We start from the raw sequence: 16,748 nt of genomic DNA, 5'->3' as shown, positions 1-16,748 counted from the left end.
GCAGCAGCAGCCAGGAGTTAAACCCCTGCAGCCCTCCCCATCAGCAAAGAGCCAGCACCTGATAGCCAGAACACAACAGCAGCAACCAGAACAGGAAGCCTCTCATGTTGCCATCTGAATTTCAAGCCCTGTAGTACTTTGCTCCAGCCAGCACTGTCCCTGTGAAGGTGGCATGAGGCAAGATGGTGTGGAGTAATGGCAGCAAATTTCCAGCTTAACCTTTGATATTCCCAAGCCCTCATTCTGTGCCACCTGCACCATGCCCAGCAGCAATCAGCAGCACACCTCAGGCACTGTCCATTCTCACTCCACAGGAGGTTGCTTTGCAGTACCCAGAGGGATGCTCACTGCAGGTGCTCTGCAGCTCCACTCTGCTCCAGCACATTCTGGATCAGTCCATGCCCAGTCCAAATGCTGCAAATGCTGGGGCTGTGTTTCCAGCTCTTTGGCAATTGAGTCCAGTGACTCTTTCCATGCCTCCAAGTGAAAGCAAACTGTGGTTTGCATCCCAGTACTCAGCTTCCAACACATCCAGGTGTGGGAATCCTCCTGTCACACCAGAAACACAAATGTGTTCAACCACTTGTGCTTTGATGGTGTCAGAGCACTCTGGGCACCTGTATCTACTAAAGCTTTATCCTCTCATGGCTTCAACTTGCCAGGACATTGGTTCTGTGTGGTCCAACAAACCAATTTGTCTCTCCCTTCCATCTGGTTGGAGGCAGAGCCCCTCTAATTCTGCCTTGGGTCCCTTGCATCTTGTGAAGATGCTTTGGGAGTCCCTTCAGGAGGACCAGAAGCAGTTTCAGCTTCCCTGCTCTTCTTAGGTCATTTCCCACTGGAAACTGAGGCAGCATCTCTGGGGGGACAATTCCCCTGTAAGTCACAGACTCCTGCAGCCAGGACTGGATTGGGTTTTCCCTTCCACTTGGTCACGTCCTCCCCATGGTCACACAAGTAAAGCAGAGGGTGTGCTGTGCTGTGTGCCTCCCAGATTCTGTCCCTTGAACAGGGGAGCAGCTGCTCCTCATGGCTGAAACACAGGACTGTACAGGTGGGGAATAAAAGCTTCTTCTGGAGCTGATGGAACCTTCTGGGACAGTTCCCTCACAGCTGCGACACAGGCTGAGACAAGAGGAGCAGAGATTTCCTTTGCCTTGCTGGGGCCTGCTGCTTGTTTCATCCACTGTTTGTCCTTGGTCATCTTCCAAAACCAGAGATAAGAACCAAGCCAGCAGCCTTGGCTCTCTCTCTTGTTCCCATGGGAACCCTGATCCCTCCTGGTCCTTTACAGGATCAGCTGCTTTCTTATAGGCTTCTTTATCCCTACAGGAGTGTTATAGATGTGCCCTGAGGAATGAGCAGCAAGGATATCAAATGAATAGATATATTGGTAGTCTATTGATATACAAACTATGCAGCAGGGGATTTAGTTTCTATTCACAGGCAGCAGTATTGGTGGAACCACCTCTACAGAACGTTTGTGCCTGGGCACTTCAGACGAACCAAATGAGTTATAGAATTTAGAGTTGAAACTGATTGGAAAAGCAGTGGGGGAGGGGTTTGTCAGTGACCAGCAAACCCTCAACCCAGGACAGTTTCAGCACTACCTGAACCCAAATTCTATAAATCAAAGATTTGGCTTCCTCAGGAGTTGAGAACCTCATGAAATCTTTCCTTGGTGATGTGTTTAGAGTCCTGACAGCGCAGCACAGCTGTGCCCTCATGAGGAACTAGAGAACGGCGCCGCCTGCGTGGCTGTGCCACGGGGTTGCTGCTTCTCCCAGAGCACAAAGGTCCTGGAGCCTCCCAGGGGAAGCTTCAGAGGCTTTTGCCGCTGGCTCCACGAAGCGCAGCACCTGGCGAAGGTTCCCCGCTCTGGGGGCTGTAGCGCTTCAGGACCGGTGGTGCACAGGGGCTACCATGGTTTCCTCCCGTGGCGATGGCTCATGCGGCACTTGACCCCACGCTCCACGGCACTGCCCCCAGCCGGGCAACAGTGGCCATGTGCAGCGAGGCCTTCTGGAGCTGCTTCAAGTCCCGGGCGAGGCGGACCGTAGCGGCACAGAGACGCACGCAGGCATAGGCACGGACACCAGCGTGGGGGGCACTTGTTTACCAAACAACTCCTATTTACCATTTGCCCCAAAGAATACTGCTCCAGTCAGCATCCACTGCTAACACAATAATTAACCAATCTACTGATACTTTGCCAAATGAGCATAAGCACACGCCACAAACAGGGCAAACAAACATGTAGCCTGGGCCTTGTTTGCCACAGGGGTGGAAACATGCCCAGGCAGATTGTTGACCTGGACCCAGTGGTGCCAAGGTCCCCCCCCCCAACTCCAGAAGGGAGGGGGGACAAAGGGGGTTTGAGTCACACACACAGAAGCATGTTCTGGTAATATTTGGGACACAATCCTGGTCATAAGCACCACTCGCTATGAGGGGCAGCTGATCCTGGCACAGGCTGGCTCTCTGACACAGCTGCCATGCCTGTGGCACTGTCTGTAGGTCCAGAGACCTTCTCTTGCCCCTGAGCCCTCTGCACAGAGATGAGAAGGGCTTGATAGGCATGGGCCAGGCACAAGCACATTGCAGTGATTTCTGTCTCTCAGGAACTCCCAGGCTGACAACAGACTTTTCCCAAACCTTTCCCCAGCTGGAGAGGATTTTGCACGTGCTCAGGGGTGAAATTCCAAAGCACCAGAGGTGACCACCAGCCTAAGAATTTACACCTTCCCTCTCCCACCCCTTGCTGCTCCTCAGTATCCAGCACCTGGGCAGATCTCACAGTGGTTTCCTTGGGAGTGTCCTGTAGTGCTCTGGATGAAACCAGAGCAAGCTGCCCAGCAGTGGACAGCACAGCTCTGAGCCATCACCCTAAGCTAACAGTCAGCACCGCCAGCAGCACAAACAGGACTGTAGCTCATCAGGCCCCCAAAAGCAAATCCATCAACGTAGTGAACACACCACAGGAAAGAAAACTTCTGTCAAACTCTTCTGACAAGCCTCAAGCCTTAACTGAATCCTCCTCTTCTCTCTTGTTACCTCAGTCTTGCCAAAATCTATCCTCATTAAGGTAGCTGCTTTCCTGCCCCATGTTGGGCTCCAGAAAAGGAATGTAATGGCTTCACCTGAATGGGCAGCTTAACCTCTCTGCCTCCCCCAACACAGAACTGAGGGGAAAAGAACACCACACAAAACTTTTTTGTGTTGACACAGAAACAAATGAGAGAAGAGTGTCCTGAGCAAATCAGATCATCAGAATACAAAAGTACAGTGACCTCAGCCAGTGTGCAGAAAAGGCACAGTGGAAAGCAGCAGCAAGCAGCAGCAAGCAAGGCAAATGCCCAAACCAGGGAGCTGCTCCACTACCCCTCCCTGTCCCACTGCCATCCCAGCACAGCTGCCAACGCCCAAAAATCCCAGAACCCAGAAGCAGCAACTGGAACAGGGAGCCTCCCATGCTGCAACCTGAACTTCAAGCCCCATCATCCTTTGCTCCAGCCAGCACTTTAATTTCTGAGGCTGGCATGGCTGCAGCATAGTCTGGATAACAGCAGCAGAGTCAACTCAACCCATGACAATAAGGAGCCCTCCAAGCAAAATGGAAAGAGCCTCTCAGCTTCTGTGAACAACTTACACTGCTTTGAAGGCAGCTGGACTTGCCCCATGGATGCATTAGCTGAGAACCCAGAAGAGCCCAAGGGGGCAGTGGAAGGTGACTTCAGAAGGATCCTTGAAGATGAAGCTCAGACTTCATGATTTCTAGCTGGAACCTTGGTATTTCCTACTGGGATCTCCTTTGGATTCAGAGCCCTGTGACAACTCACAGGGTTAGGGGTTGGAAGGGACCTCTGGAGATCTGTGAGTCCCCCTGCCAGAACAGGACCATAGAATCCAGTGCAGGTCTCACAGGAACACATCCAGACAGGGCTGGCAAGTCTCCAGAGAAGGAGACTCCACAACCTCTCTGGGCAGCCTGCTCCAGGGCTCTGTCACCCATACAGTAAAGAAGTTCTTCCTCCTTTTGAAGTGGAACTTCCTGTGCTGCAGTTTCCATCCATTGCCCCTTGTCCTATCCCAGGGCACAAGTGAGCAGAGGCTGTCCCTGCCTCTTGTTTCCTGACCCCCAGCCCTCAGATATTGATAGATGCCCTCTCAGCCTTCTCCTTTCCAGACTAAACAGCCCCAGGCCTCTCAGCCTCTCCTCATCAGGCAGTGCTGCAGTCCCTTCAGTATCCTCACAGCCTCTGCAGCAGATCCCTGTCCCTCTTGAACTGGGGAGCCCAGAACTGGATGCAATATTCCAGGTGGGGCCTCCCCAGGGCAGAGTAGAGGGGGAGGAGAACCTCCCTGGATCTGCTGGCCATACTCTTCCAAATGCACCCCAGCATCCCATTGGCCTTCTTGGCCACCAGGGCACATTGCTGTCCCATGCAAAACTTGCTGCCCACCAGAACTCCCAGGTCCTCCATGGGGCTGCTCTCTAACTATTTGTTCCCTTGAGTGCTGTGGGGTTCACATTGCTCTGGACATTGCATGGTGCAGATCACCTCCAGTGAATCTGAGGCTCCCCAGAAATTGCCACTGGGTTCCTCTTAATCACATGGATCCTGTCCCAGCAGGCACTAGTGCAGGAGAAGGAACAGCAGACTGAAGAGAAGGAGAAAGGGAACTGAAAATCTCATCACCTGAATCTAGAAAGAAAGCCCTTGGTAGCAAATGTCCATTCTGGATTGATACAGAACACAACACAGAGAGCTGATGAGAGCAACTGCTGGGGGTGCACCAACAGCCCTGAGAACCCTAAGGAAGGGCTGGAGGGGGGAGGGCATTCACTGGAATTCCAATACCTGATAATACCTCTTGGACATACTGAGAATCACAGAATTGTCAGGGTTGGAAGGGACCTCAAGGATCATCCAGCTCCAACCCCCCTGCCATGGGCAGGGACACGTCACAACAGATCAGGATGCTCACAGCCACATCCAGTCTGGCATTCAAAACCTCCAGGGATGAGCCTTCCACCACCTCCCTGGGCAACCTGTGCCAGTGTCTCTCCACCCTCATGGGGAAGAATTTCTTCCTAACATCCAATCTGAATCTCCCCACTTCAAGTTTTGCTCCATTCCCCCCAGTCCTATCCCTACCCAACACTCGAGGAAGTCCCTCCCCAGTTTTCTCGTGGCCTCCTTCAGATACTGGAAGGCCACAAGAAGGACTCCTTGGAGCCTTCTCTTCTCCAGACTGAACAGCCCCAACTCCCTCAGTCTGTCCTCATAGCAGAGCAGCTCCAGACCTCTGCTCATCCTCATGGTCCTTCTCTGGACACCTTCCAGCACCCCCAGATCCTTCTTGTAATAGATGCTTCAGAACTGGACACAGAGCTCCAGGTGGGGTCTCACCAAGGCGGAGCAGAGTGGGAGAATCATCTCCCTGGCCCTGCTGGCCACATTTCTCTTGATACAGCCCAGGATGCAATTGGCTCTCTAGGCTGCAAGTGCACACTGGTGGCTCCTGTTGAGCTTGTGGATGAACACTTCCCTTAAGGATAATCCACAATTAGAAGCACAAGATGGGGATGGAAGAGGCTCCTGATCCAAAGAAGAGACATTCCAAATGTGTCCAGAGATGCAACCTAACTGATTAGCAAACATTGACTGCTTCAAGTCAAGGCACCTCTGTGGGAAAAACACTCAGGGTGTGCATCCATCCAGGGACATCCATAGACATGGGTGAGAGATGGGAACAAAGCAGGATTGTGCAGGAAGGAGGAGCCAGCACAAGTTATGCACCATGAGGGTAGTGGAACACTGGAACATGTTGCCCAGGGAGGTAGTTGGGGTCCCATCCCTGGAGATCTTCAAGGTGAGGCTTGACAGGGCTCTGGGCAACCTGATCTAGTTGAGGATGTCCCTGGGAAGGTTGGACAAGATAACCTTTGGAGGTCCCTTCCAGCCCAGCCCATTCTATGATCAGTGAGATATGGGAAGCAAGCAGATTCTGCATGAAGTGCAAAAGGAAGACACCACCTGGGGCTTCTCAGAGCTCTGGGCCTGGCTATGGTTGTGGATTCCTGCCTTGGGCTTCAGTCTCAAGCAGTTGGTTGGAGCAATAACCCTGAGCTTGTTCCCCTTTGTTTGCATGGCTGTTAGAGTGCAGGGCATGTGTGAGTGCTGGTCTGCTTGAGGGAGCAGAACAGGGGACAGCAAGGACCTCTCTGGGAAGAGCTGGGGCAAAGGTCACCTTAAAGAGCAGGCCCTAAGCCTCTGTCTTCTCCTAAGCTCCCATTGCAAGGACCAGGCCTAAGGCCTGTCTGCAGTTCATAGAGCAATATTGAGCAAGACTTTCCTGAGGTTCTTTTCCCTTCTTTCTGTTGCCTTTTTGAGACTCTTGAGTTTCTCATTCCATCAGCTAGGCAGGAGATGTTCTCCTCACCTTTCACTACATGTTTTGGAATCTCTTGGGTTTGTCACCAGACAGTGGTTTGGTCACCAGCTGTGTTCAAGCTTTTCCCTTCACCTTGTAATCACAGAAACACAGAATCACCCAAGTTGGAAAATATCTCAGAGATCATCAAGTCCAACCTACCACCAAACACCCCTGACAGCTAAACCATGGCTCCAAGTGTCACATCCAATCTTTTTTTGAACACCTCCATGGATGGTGACTCCACCACCTCCCTGGGCAGCACATTGCATTGGTCAGTTCCTCTTTTTGGGAAGAACTTTCTCCTCATCCTGAGCCTAAACCTCCCCTGGTGTGGCCAATTATTAAATATTAATAACAACCATAACAAGACTCCTTCCCAGTACAGATTGTATCCACACCCAGCAGAGGCTACACCACCTGAAGCCTTCTAACCACTTCTCTGGGACTCCTCCCAGTACCACCTATATTTCCTTTCCCACTTCATGACAGATTGGGCCCCATCCCACTACAAACTGTCTGCCTGTTGTTTGGAGCTGGATGTTCTGGTGTGTCCCATTCCCAGTCAGAAAGGCACTACAGGGTTTGAGAGGAGCCATTCAAAATAACTGGGATGGACAAACACTGCACACAGTGAAGAAGGCCAGCTGCAGCTGGGCTATGGCAGGAGGAGTGTGGCCACCCAGACACTGGAGTTGTCCTCCCCGAGGACTCAGAGCTGCTGTGGCCACATCTGGATGCTTGGTGACTGGGTGTGGGAATGTCCAGTCTGAAGGAATGGAGAGGAACTGCAGAGACTGCAGAGGAGATCTGCCAGGATGGGAGCTGACATCTCTGTGGGGAGGCTGAGGGACCTGGGCTGCTTCAGCCTGTGGAATGGAGGCTCAGGGCACTGCCATAGCAGGGTGCACATGGCTGAAGGGTGGTATCAGAGAGGATGGAGCTCTTCTGGGGAGTGGGCAGAGATCAAAACTGCTACACAGAGCATCTTGGAAGGTTCATTGTGGAGATGAGACCAAAGAAATAGCCCTCAAAGGACAGAGCTGCTATGCATGAGGCCATCCAGAGGTGTCAGGAAATGGCAGGGAGAGCTGAGACAGCTCAGGGAAGGGATGGAAATGGCAGGGGGAGAGCTGGCTGGGGAAGCAAGAATGGTGTCAGCAGCCAGAAGGGAAAGAGCTGCAGGCATGGGACAGTGTAGGAGAAGCTGCAGTAGGGATGGCCAAGGGCTCTGGCAATGCTGAGAGGCCCAACAGGACCAAGGTCTTTGTGCCCTTGGATCTGGCAGTTGCCTCTGCCACCAAGGCCTGTGAGGAGAAACTTGGCTTTGAGGCTTTGAGGTTCTTCTAGCCCAAGGGTTTGGCTTTATGCTTCATAGAACAAAGGCATACTTTTCTGCCCTGTACTTTGCCTTTGTCTCCCTGCAATCATGGCCTCTAACAAGCTGCTCTAACAAGTCCCTGGGGAGCCTTTGTCAGTAACAAGCCTCAGTGAGGCCAATCAGTGCTTCAAGGTACTTTGGAGTTTGCTTCTGACTTGAACTTCTTGAGCGGCTTCTTGGCAGTACCTTGGCAGAGTCTCCTGGCAGTACCTAAGGATGATGTAATCAGCCCCAAATACTCCATGGGGCTCATTAAATACTGCTGAACCTCTCATTATTGCTAAGACTTCTGCAGCTAATTGGAGAGGATTTTATTGCACAAAGCATCTGATACAAATGATTTCACAGAGTGAATCAGAGACCTGAGCCACAGGTGAGGGACAGGATCTGCCTTGCCAGGGGCTGGGGGTCAGGGCTTGGCCCTTTGGATCAATGAAACCCCTCCAGGTTTACTCAGTAGCAGAGCTACCTTTAGCTGCTTGTTCTGACCTGTCAGCACTGCCTCAGTTCTCTGCTCTCACCAGAGCCTGGAGATGCTTCAGTGCCTCCAGTGAAGCTTCCCTTGCATCCACTGTCTCCTTCTACTCTAACCAGACCCTGGGGACCCTTTCCCAGTATGCTTCACTGGGACCCATTAACAGTAGAAGAAACTTCAGAGTTTGACTCTGACTTGGACTTCTGGAGAGGTTTCATCAGCTTCTTCTCAATCCCTGATGGTTACAGGACACCAAAAGCCACCAGAAGAGTCATTAAAACACCTTGGGCTGGTCATTTGCTGCCCTATTGGGCTGGACTCCTGTGCTGGAAGGAACTGCTAGCAAGCAGGCAGCACTGCAGGAGACAGGTCTGGCCAGGAGCAGAACAGCACAGCAGGGCTGAGGACACTGCCAGAGGATCTCAGGGAGATGAGGAAGGCAGAGAGAGCTTTAAGGTGGCCAGGACTTGGGAGGGTGACTGAGAGCTCACTGGCGGAGAAGTCACTGCAGTCACTGACACTGTGAGGCTGTGCGTGAAGGACACTGCAGCTGTAGCTCCTGGAGGCATCTCCATCTCAGCAGCTGACGCTCAGCTGAAGGCTCCTGGAGTGTGCACACAGAAGGAGAACAAAAGCCCTTCAGTTCCATCCTGTGAGCAGCAGTGAGCAGAGCTGGGGAAGGCGAAGGCTTCACCCCCAGCCCCTCTGCCTTTGTCTCTTCTGTTCACTGTCTCTGCAGCACTGCAGGCCTGCTCCCTGTTTCTCCACCTCTCCATGGGTGTGGTGGGTTTATACAATTCCTTTAAAATTTAGTTGCAGATTTTGAGCAGAAAAGTAGAAACAAAATAAATAGATCACTCTTGGGTGTAAAAAGGAAAATAAAAGATTATTCTAAACAAATTGATTGGATAAATATCTGGAACCAGAGGAGCTGTACCATAACAATTCTCTCTCTTCTCTTCTGATCTCAGCTGTTTTGCTTTGCTCAGGAGAGATCACCTGCTTTGGCTGCCCTTGGCTAAGTCTAACCCACTGCTTTTTTCTCTCTCCACTCCTCCTTTCTCTCTTAGAACAGGGGGGATAAGGGATAGGGGCAGTGGAACAGCTTCCCTGGTCTCTGACCAGGGGGATTTGTGTCATTTACTAATTGTAAGTACCTGTCTAATGTTGTCACTCCTGTATGTTTTGTACCTGTTCATTGCATTCCATTGTAGAGTGTAGCTCTTGCTTGTCAATACAGCTTCATTTGCTTCTGAGCTGCTCTGGCAAAGCTAATGCTGGGGGGAAATTTCAACCTACCACAATGGGACTCTTTTCCTCTGGGATTGGACTATTGGTCACTTTCTGTTCTGACACCAGAGGATTCTTTATGGCAATTCTGTGTCCCTGCTGCATTTGAAGCTGTGATGAACTCTGCCATGGGTTGGTAGTGATGGGACTGAGCTGATCCATTCCTCATGCAGCTCAGGGACAGGGGTTACAGTGAGGCTCAGAGAAGTGTGCCCTAACTTGTCACTGCCTTTCCCTCCTTGCACAGGTCTCCATGGCCAGAGGCAGCAGATGTCCAACAGCAGCTCCATCACCCACTTCCTCCTCCTGCCATTCCCAGGCACAAGGCAGCTGCAGCTCCTGCACTTCTGCCTCTTCCTGGCCATCTACCTGGCTGCCCTGCTGGGCAATGGCCTCATCATCACCACCATAGCCTGGGACCACCACCTCCACACCCCCATGTACTTCTTCCTCCTCAACCTCGCCCTCACTGACCTGGGTGCCATCTCCACCACTGTGCCTAAATCCATCATCAGTTCTCTGAGGGACTCCAGGGACATCTCCTATGCAGGATGTGTTCTCCAGCTCTTCTTTTTCATGTTCCTAATTGATGCAGAGTATTTTCTCCTCACCACCATGTCCTACGATCGCTATGTTGCCATCTGCAGACCCCTGCACTATGAGACCCTCCTGGGTAGCAGAGTTTGTCTCCACCTGGCAGCAGCTGTCTGGGCCTGTGGCTTTCTCTATGCTCTGCTGCACACAGCCAATACATTTTCCCTGCCCCTCTGCCAGGGCAATGCTCTGGACCAGTTCTTCTGTGAAGTGCCCCAGATCATCAAGCTCTCCTGCTCCACATCCTACCTCAGGGAACTTTGGCTTCTTGTGGCCAGTGCCTGTTCATTATTTGTCTGTTTTGTGTTCATGGTGGTGTCCTATGTGCAGATCTTCAGGGCAGTGCTGAGGATCCCCTCTCAGCAGGGACGTCACAAAGCCTTTTCCACCTGCCTCCCTCACCTGGCTGTGGTCTCCCTGTTTATCAGCACTGCCATCTTTGCCTACCTGAAACCCTCCTCCATCTCCTCCCCTTCCCTGGACCTGGGGATGTCAGTTCTATACTCAGTGTTGCCTCCAGCAGTGAACCCTCTCATCTACAGCCTGAGGAACCAGGAGCTCAAGGCTGCCCTGAGCCAACTGATCCATGGCTGGTTTCAGAAGCAATAAACTCTTTGTCTTCTCCCGCAGAGCAGTTCTGATGTCACTCAGTGCAAGCCCAGCCTGGCTGCTCAAGTTCTGGCTGTTGGTGGTGCTGTTCCCCTTGTGAGAATGTTGTTCCCACACAAATGTCTTTCTTCAGACCATTTCTGGTTCAGTGTTCAGGACTGTCTGCTGTGACCCAGAGGCTGCAGACATCAGGAGCTGTGCTCCCTGTGTGTTCAACACAATAAAGGACCCTGCAGGGAGTTGTTTCTTTGAGTTCCTTCCTACAGGCTTCTGTAGAGCTGCAGGACAGTGCCTGTGTGCAGAGGTGGAGGGGCTGAGTCCCAGCACAGCAGCAGTGCCAGGCAGCCCCAGAGCTTGGGCGGTCCTCAAATGATCTTTCTGCCCTTCCACCCTCTCCTGCTGAGCCTCTGTGCTGGGGCAAGGCCTAAGTGCTCTGGCAGCTTGGGCACTGCGCTGCTGTGTGGCAGTGCTGGGATTGCCAGCAGGGACAGGCCAGGGCTGATTGTGGGAGAGAGCTGGGTTCTAGAGCAGCACTGCCATCAGAACAGGAGGTCTCCTCATGCCTTCATACCCCAACCCCCTCCCATTACAGACTGCACCTACTCAGAGTCCAAACTGGATACCCTGACCCCCTTCCAGTATAGACTCAGTCCAAACATGGTTCCTTTATCCCCTCCCAGTACGGATGTGGCCTCATCCCAGGACAAGCTAGCTCATATTGTCTTCTTCCTCTACAGACTGTGTCCCATCCCAGCACAGAATGTATGCCCTGGCTCCCTTCCCAGTACCATCTGCATCCATCCCAGTACAAACTGCACACCCTCATGCCCTCCCATTACAGCCTGCACCCTGTCCCAGTCCAAACAGGATCCCTTTCATCCCTCCAAATGTACATTGGCCCTTTTCTCAGCAAAACCTAAATCCCTTTCTGCACTCCCAGTGCAGACTGGGCCCTGTCACAGTCACAACTCCATACCCTAATCACACCTGAGTCCAGTCTGGGCCATCTCCTATTTCAAACTGTCTCGCATTAACATCTCCAAGATCAGTCCCAGCCCTGTCCCAGTACAAACTGATTCCACTCATCCCATCCTGTGCTGTTTAATATTTTTATCGGTGCTATACACAGAGGGATGGAGACACCATCAGCAAGTGTGCAGATGGCACCAAGCTGAGTGCTGCTGTTGATATGCCAGATGGACAGGATGGCATCCAGAGGGCCCTGGACAAGCTGGAGAGGTGGTGCCCAGGTGACCCTCATGAGGTTCACCAAGAGCAAGAGCAGAGTCCTGCAGCAAATGTCTGCAGGGACAGGGACAGAGGCAATGGCATCAAAATAAAGTGTTTGATTATTTATTATTTATTGTTTTTATTATATTCCTTTTTATTATTATTATTATTATTGTTTATTTTGTTGTTTTGTACTTTATTTTTTGTATCTATTTTTTTTTTGCCTTTATTTATTTCTTATGGCATTTTTTTATCTAATTTGTAATTTTTTTTGTTTGGTTTTTGTTTTTTAATTTTACTTTTTTCTTTTTGTATTTTTTATTTTTTCTCGTCAATGTCTAAGAAGGAAATAGAAAGGCATTTCATTAGCTAAGGAATAGTTTTAAAAATAAATACCTATTTATTACAAACCTTAACTATATGACATGGAGCTCCTTTGAAATGCCATGGCACACAACTAAGCAGGTTGGAACCAAAAGAAAATCTTACAGTCTGAACTCATTGCTAAGTACTTACACCTTACTGCAATTATTGCATACTAAGCACCTGTAAATACCAAATGCTTACTATTCATTATGCTTACTAGGAAGACTTAGCAAAACTCTAAATAACAAATCTCTGAAAGACATTACAATCAGAAATTACTAAATTAGCACTGTTGCTTTAAATCAGAACAGAGCTTTGGTAGACTAGAGTCGTACCATAAAAGGGAGGGGGGGGCGGGGGGCTGAGGGGGGAGGATGGCTAGTTGTGCCCTAATTGCAATTGTTTCTGCACTAGGGTCTTAACCATTTGCAGACTAGAAATTGCAAGCTCTGCTGTGGTGCTATTTTCAACCCTCTGCTTTCCAACATGGGTTGAAGCTCAGAGAGAATTGTCTTAGGATCTAACTTTTTTTCCAATTAGAATATCATCCATATCATCCATCACAGTCTCAAGCTGTGCCAGGGGAGGTTTAGGCTGGAGGTGAGGAGCAAGTTCTTCCCAGAGAGAGAGATTGGCCATTGGAATGTGCTGCCCAGGGAGGTGGTGGAGTCACCATCACTGGAGATGTTTAGGAAGAGACTGGATGGGGTGCTTGGTGCAATGGTTTAGTTGATTAGATGGTGTTGGATGATGAGTTGGACTTGATGATCTCAAAAGTCTTTTCCAACCTGGTTTATTCCATTCTATTCCATAATGATAGGTGTGGCCGGTTGACGTTGCCCCCTTAAGAAAGGGAATATGGTGGACAGAAGTTGGTAAACGGAAGGAATAATCTAAACTAATTTCATTGGTGAAGTGGGAGGAAGCACCTTCTGAACTGGGAGTGAACTGAGTATTTCTAGGACTTTTCTATCAGTCTTGCTTCCGCTCCTCCACAGTGCAGCTCTGTCTCTGTGCTGGGCTTTCTGCCAAGGCCTCGGCCTTGAAGTCCAGATACCAGGCCTTTATTAACTCCTTTCCAATTAACACAAACTGCTTCTAACTTTTTTTTTTCCTCTCTCTTCTTTCTCTTTCTATCCCATTCTGGGGAAAGGGGGGGGAGAGAGGGGAGAGCGGAGGTGGGGAACCCCCTCTGCCTTGAGGGGGGTCACTCTCATTTCTGCGTTACTCTGTTGTATATCTTTGTATATATTGTAGATATTGTAAATTTGTAAATATTCCCCTGCATACCCTACATTGCTTTGTAAATATAGCTCCACTGCTTTGCTAATTCAGCTTGTGAGTTTTTTTTCCTCTCCCTTCAATTTTTTTTTCCCTTTTACCTTACAAGGGGGAAGGGAGGAGGCTTCTTGGCCTTATCCTTCCACCCACCACAATAGGTGAGAAAGTCACTACGAGTCTGTCTAAATAGGGACAAAGCCCAAGCCACATATATGTGGCACAGGGTGGGAGAATTTTGCAGGCCTTGAGGCAAGGTTACCCATTGATATCATTGGGCAGGTTCTCCCTTGTTAATTGATGGCCCAGTAAATGCAAACTTTTCTGAATCCTCCAGATGTTAGCAAGTGTGTGCTGAAAACAAATGATCAGTTATAGCAGTTGTGTATCCTGACTTTGACCCATAGGTAGTTATGGCTTGTTTAGCTTCTTTTAACATTTTCCAGTCCAGAGATTGCCATATTCTTTGTTGACCTTCTAATACCACAGGAAATCTACAGATTCTCCATCTATTACTGCATTTCTCACAATGCCTTTCCACCAGTGCAGCAGTGCAGTTCCTCGTCCCTCCCACCTGCCGATCCCTTACACTATTGTCCCCTCATAATTCGATTGTAGCCTCCATCACAGTGATATTGTCTGCTGATAATGCCTGGGATCTAAGGGATCTAAGGAGCGTAGTGCAGCTGGAGCCGCTGGGGGGGCTACTGCTGTGGAGGTCACCGCTGTGGGGGCCACCGCTGGGGGGACCACCACCGTGGTCTGTGCTGCCGGTGTCAGTGGTGTGTTGGTCCAGGCTGCCTCGGTCGGGGCCACTGGGGCTGCCAGGGCTCGTGAGAGGGGTCAGGGCATAAAGATGCCATAATCATGAGCCTCCAAGCACTCCATTTTTCCTAAGCGGAAGTGCAAAACAGAGTCGGTGCTGTTAGATTTCTTAGGGTAGTTGTATTCATCTTCTGAATCTGAACCGTTGCTGTCAGTATTAGAGGAAGATATTGATGGAGGGGATTGAAGACACTGAACCACAGGTTTCACTGCCTTTTAATTGCTTTTATTCTGCTTGGGACAAACAGCAGCTCTGATGTGTGGTGAATGCAGTGTGTTTGCCAAGATGGAGGGTGTGACATCTTCTTGCGTTGAATTTTCATGCGTTGTGGCCTCCTTTTTTTCTGTTAACATCTCCTCAGGCAGGTCAGAATTTGCCTCTGTCGCTACTGATGCAGCGGCAAGAGATTTTTTCTTGGAACACGACGGTAATAGGGGAGCTGTGATTCGTGTAGGAGGAGGGATAGCAGGTGATTGAAATAGGAATGGTGACAAGGATGCTGATGAAGCGGCAGATGATGCAGGGAGGGAGGGGGGCCGGAGGGTGCAGAGCCTTCCGAATCTCCCTTTTTCATCTGGGTTAGAACCAACATCACAGCAGCTGAATCGAGAGTAGACTGCTCTGCTTTTATAGATTGCAGTGTATGTGACAATGTGCCACACGGTGCTATAGCAAAAAGCTACTTTTTGAGCCTTTAGGCACCTCATCCCACAGCTGGGCTCCAATTTTGTCCCATGCTTCGGAAGTGAAAGCTTCAGTTGCTCTGGGGATAAAATCATGATCCCGGGCCCAGGCTAATAGCCCTTTTAAAATCCCAGAATCATAAGTAATACCTCTCATGAAGAGGATAACTTGGAGGGCTTTTAGCACAGTCTCTTCTTGTTTGCGGAGTGGGTCCCTGTACCCTCCCCGGCTACTTCACCAGATCCTGGTGAGATTCGCTTCCTTTTCTGAGCGCGTGCTGCTTATTTTCTCAGCACCGGGGCAGTGCTGGTTTGAGCGGCTTTCCGTATAACTCGGAACGTACCACTTATGCTGAGTTGAGCAGCATCACAGTCCAAGGATCCCATCATGAGTTCAGGCGCCAGATGTCAGTGACAGAGGATGGAGTCAATATGGATGACCAATATGATCAAGTATTGTTCGTTTATTAAGGGAACCTCTACAGCTTATACAGATTCAGAGAGCATCGTTGGCATAGCTTCATTGGTTCCACACATCATACTGTTATAGATTATTGGTCAAACTACTAATGACACGCGAGGCTGTTTATGCAGATGTTTATCCTGTTATTCCCAGATAACTCTCTGTGTTTATAGCTACCAGTGCCCTGCTTTAGTTATATGCTGCAGGCACAGCACTGTTTTGCTAAACTGCTAGTTACTTCTGTGCTTATGCTGAGCATGGCCTACCACCATGTCAGGCTCTAAACCTATACTGCCAGATTACTCACACCACTTATTGCTATGATTGCTACAGAGAGGGAGTTCAGTCTGGGGAGGGGTTCAGAGCATCCACTTTGCACTGGGAGAGATCCAGGCAGTACTGGGAGGGGGTGAGGGGATCCAGTTTTACTTCATTGAGGCCAAATCTGTATTGAGATCATAGAATCATAGAATGGTCTGGGTTGGAAGGGACCTCCAAAAGTCATCCAGTCCAACCCCTTGCAGACAGAAAGGGACATCCTCAACTAGGTCAGGTTGCCCAGAGCCCTGTTGAGCCTCACCCTGAATATCTGCAGGGATGGGGCCTCAAACACCTCCGTGGGCAACCTGTTGCAGTGTTCCACCACCGTCACGGTGCAGAACTTGTTCTTCATCCAATCTCAATCTGTTCTGCTCTAGTTTGAAGCCACTGCCTCTGGAGCTGGCCCTGCAGGATTTGCAAACAGTCTCTCTCTATCCAGTACACTTCAGGCACTGGAAAGAAGCTTCCAGGTCTCCCCAGAGCCTTCTCTTCTTCAGTCTGATCAACCCCAACTCCCTCAGCCTGTCCCCATAGCAGAGCTGCTTCAAGCCCCTGGTCATTTTTGTGACCCTCCTCTGGACCATCTCCATCAGCTCCATGTCCTTCCTGTGTTGAGACCAGAGCTGGATGCAGTGCTCCAGGGGAGGTCTCACCAGAGCAGAGTAGTGCCAGGATCTCCTCTCTCCATCTCTGGCCATGCTCTGGATGCAGCCCAGGCTGCCCTTGGCCTTCTGGGATGCAAGCTCACACTGCCTGCTCCTGGCCAGCTTCTCCCCCACCAGCACCCCCAAGTC

General features: G+C 50.4%; 1 protein-coding gene across 1 annotated transcript; it reads left to right on the top strand.

Moving 5' to 3' along the window:
- The first annotated feature begins 9,854 nt into the window (after positions 1-9,854).
- LOC137458187 (olfactory receptor 14J1-like) lies at positions 9,855-10,959 on the top strand. The gene has a single exon (XM_068169872.1). The coding sequence runs from the start codon at positions 9,855-9,857 to the stop codon at positions 10,785-10,787; it is 933 nt and encodes a 310-aa protein (XP_068025973.1). The 3' UTR covers positions 10,788-10,959.
- Positions 10,960-16,748: the final 5,789 nt, after the last annotated feature.

This window comes from Melanerpes formicivorus, unplaced genomic scaffold (assembly GCF_026170545.1).
Source record: "Melanerpes formicivorus ecotype bairdi unplaced genomic scaffold, bMelFor1.0.p_v2 SCAF_231, whole genome shotgun sequence".
Lineage (NCBI taxonomy): Eukaryota > Metazoa > Chordata > Aves > Piciformes > Picidae > Melanerpes > Melanerpes formicivorus.
This window is presented reverse-complemented; position numbering and strand designations above follow the sequence as displayed.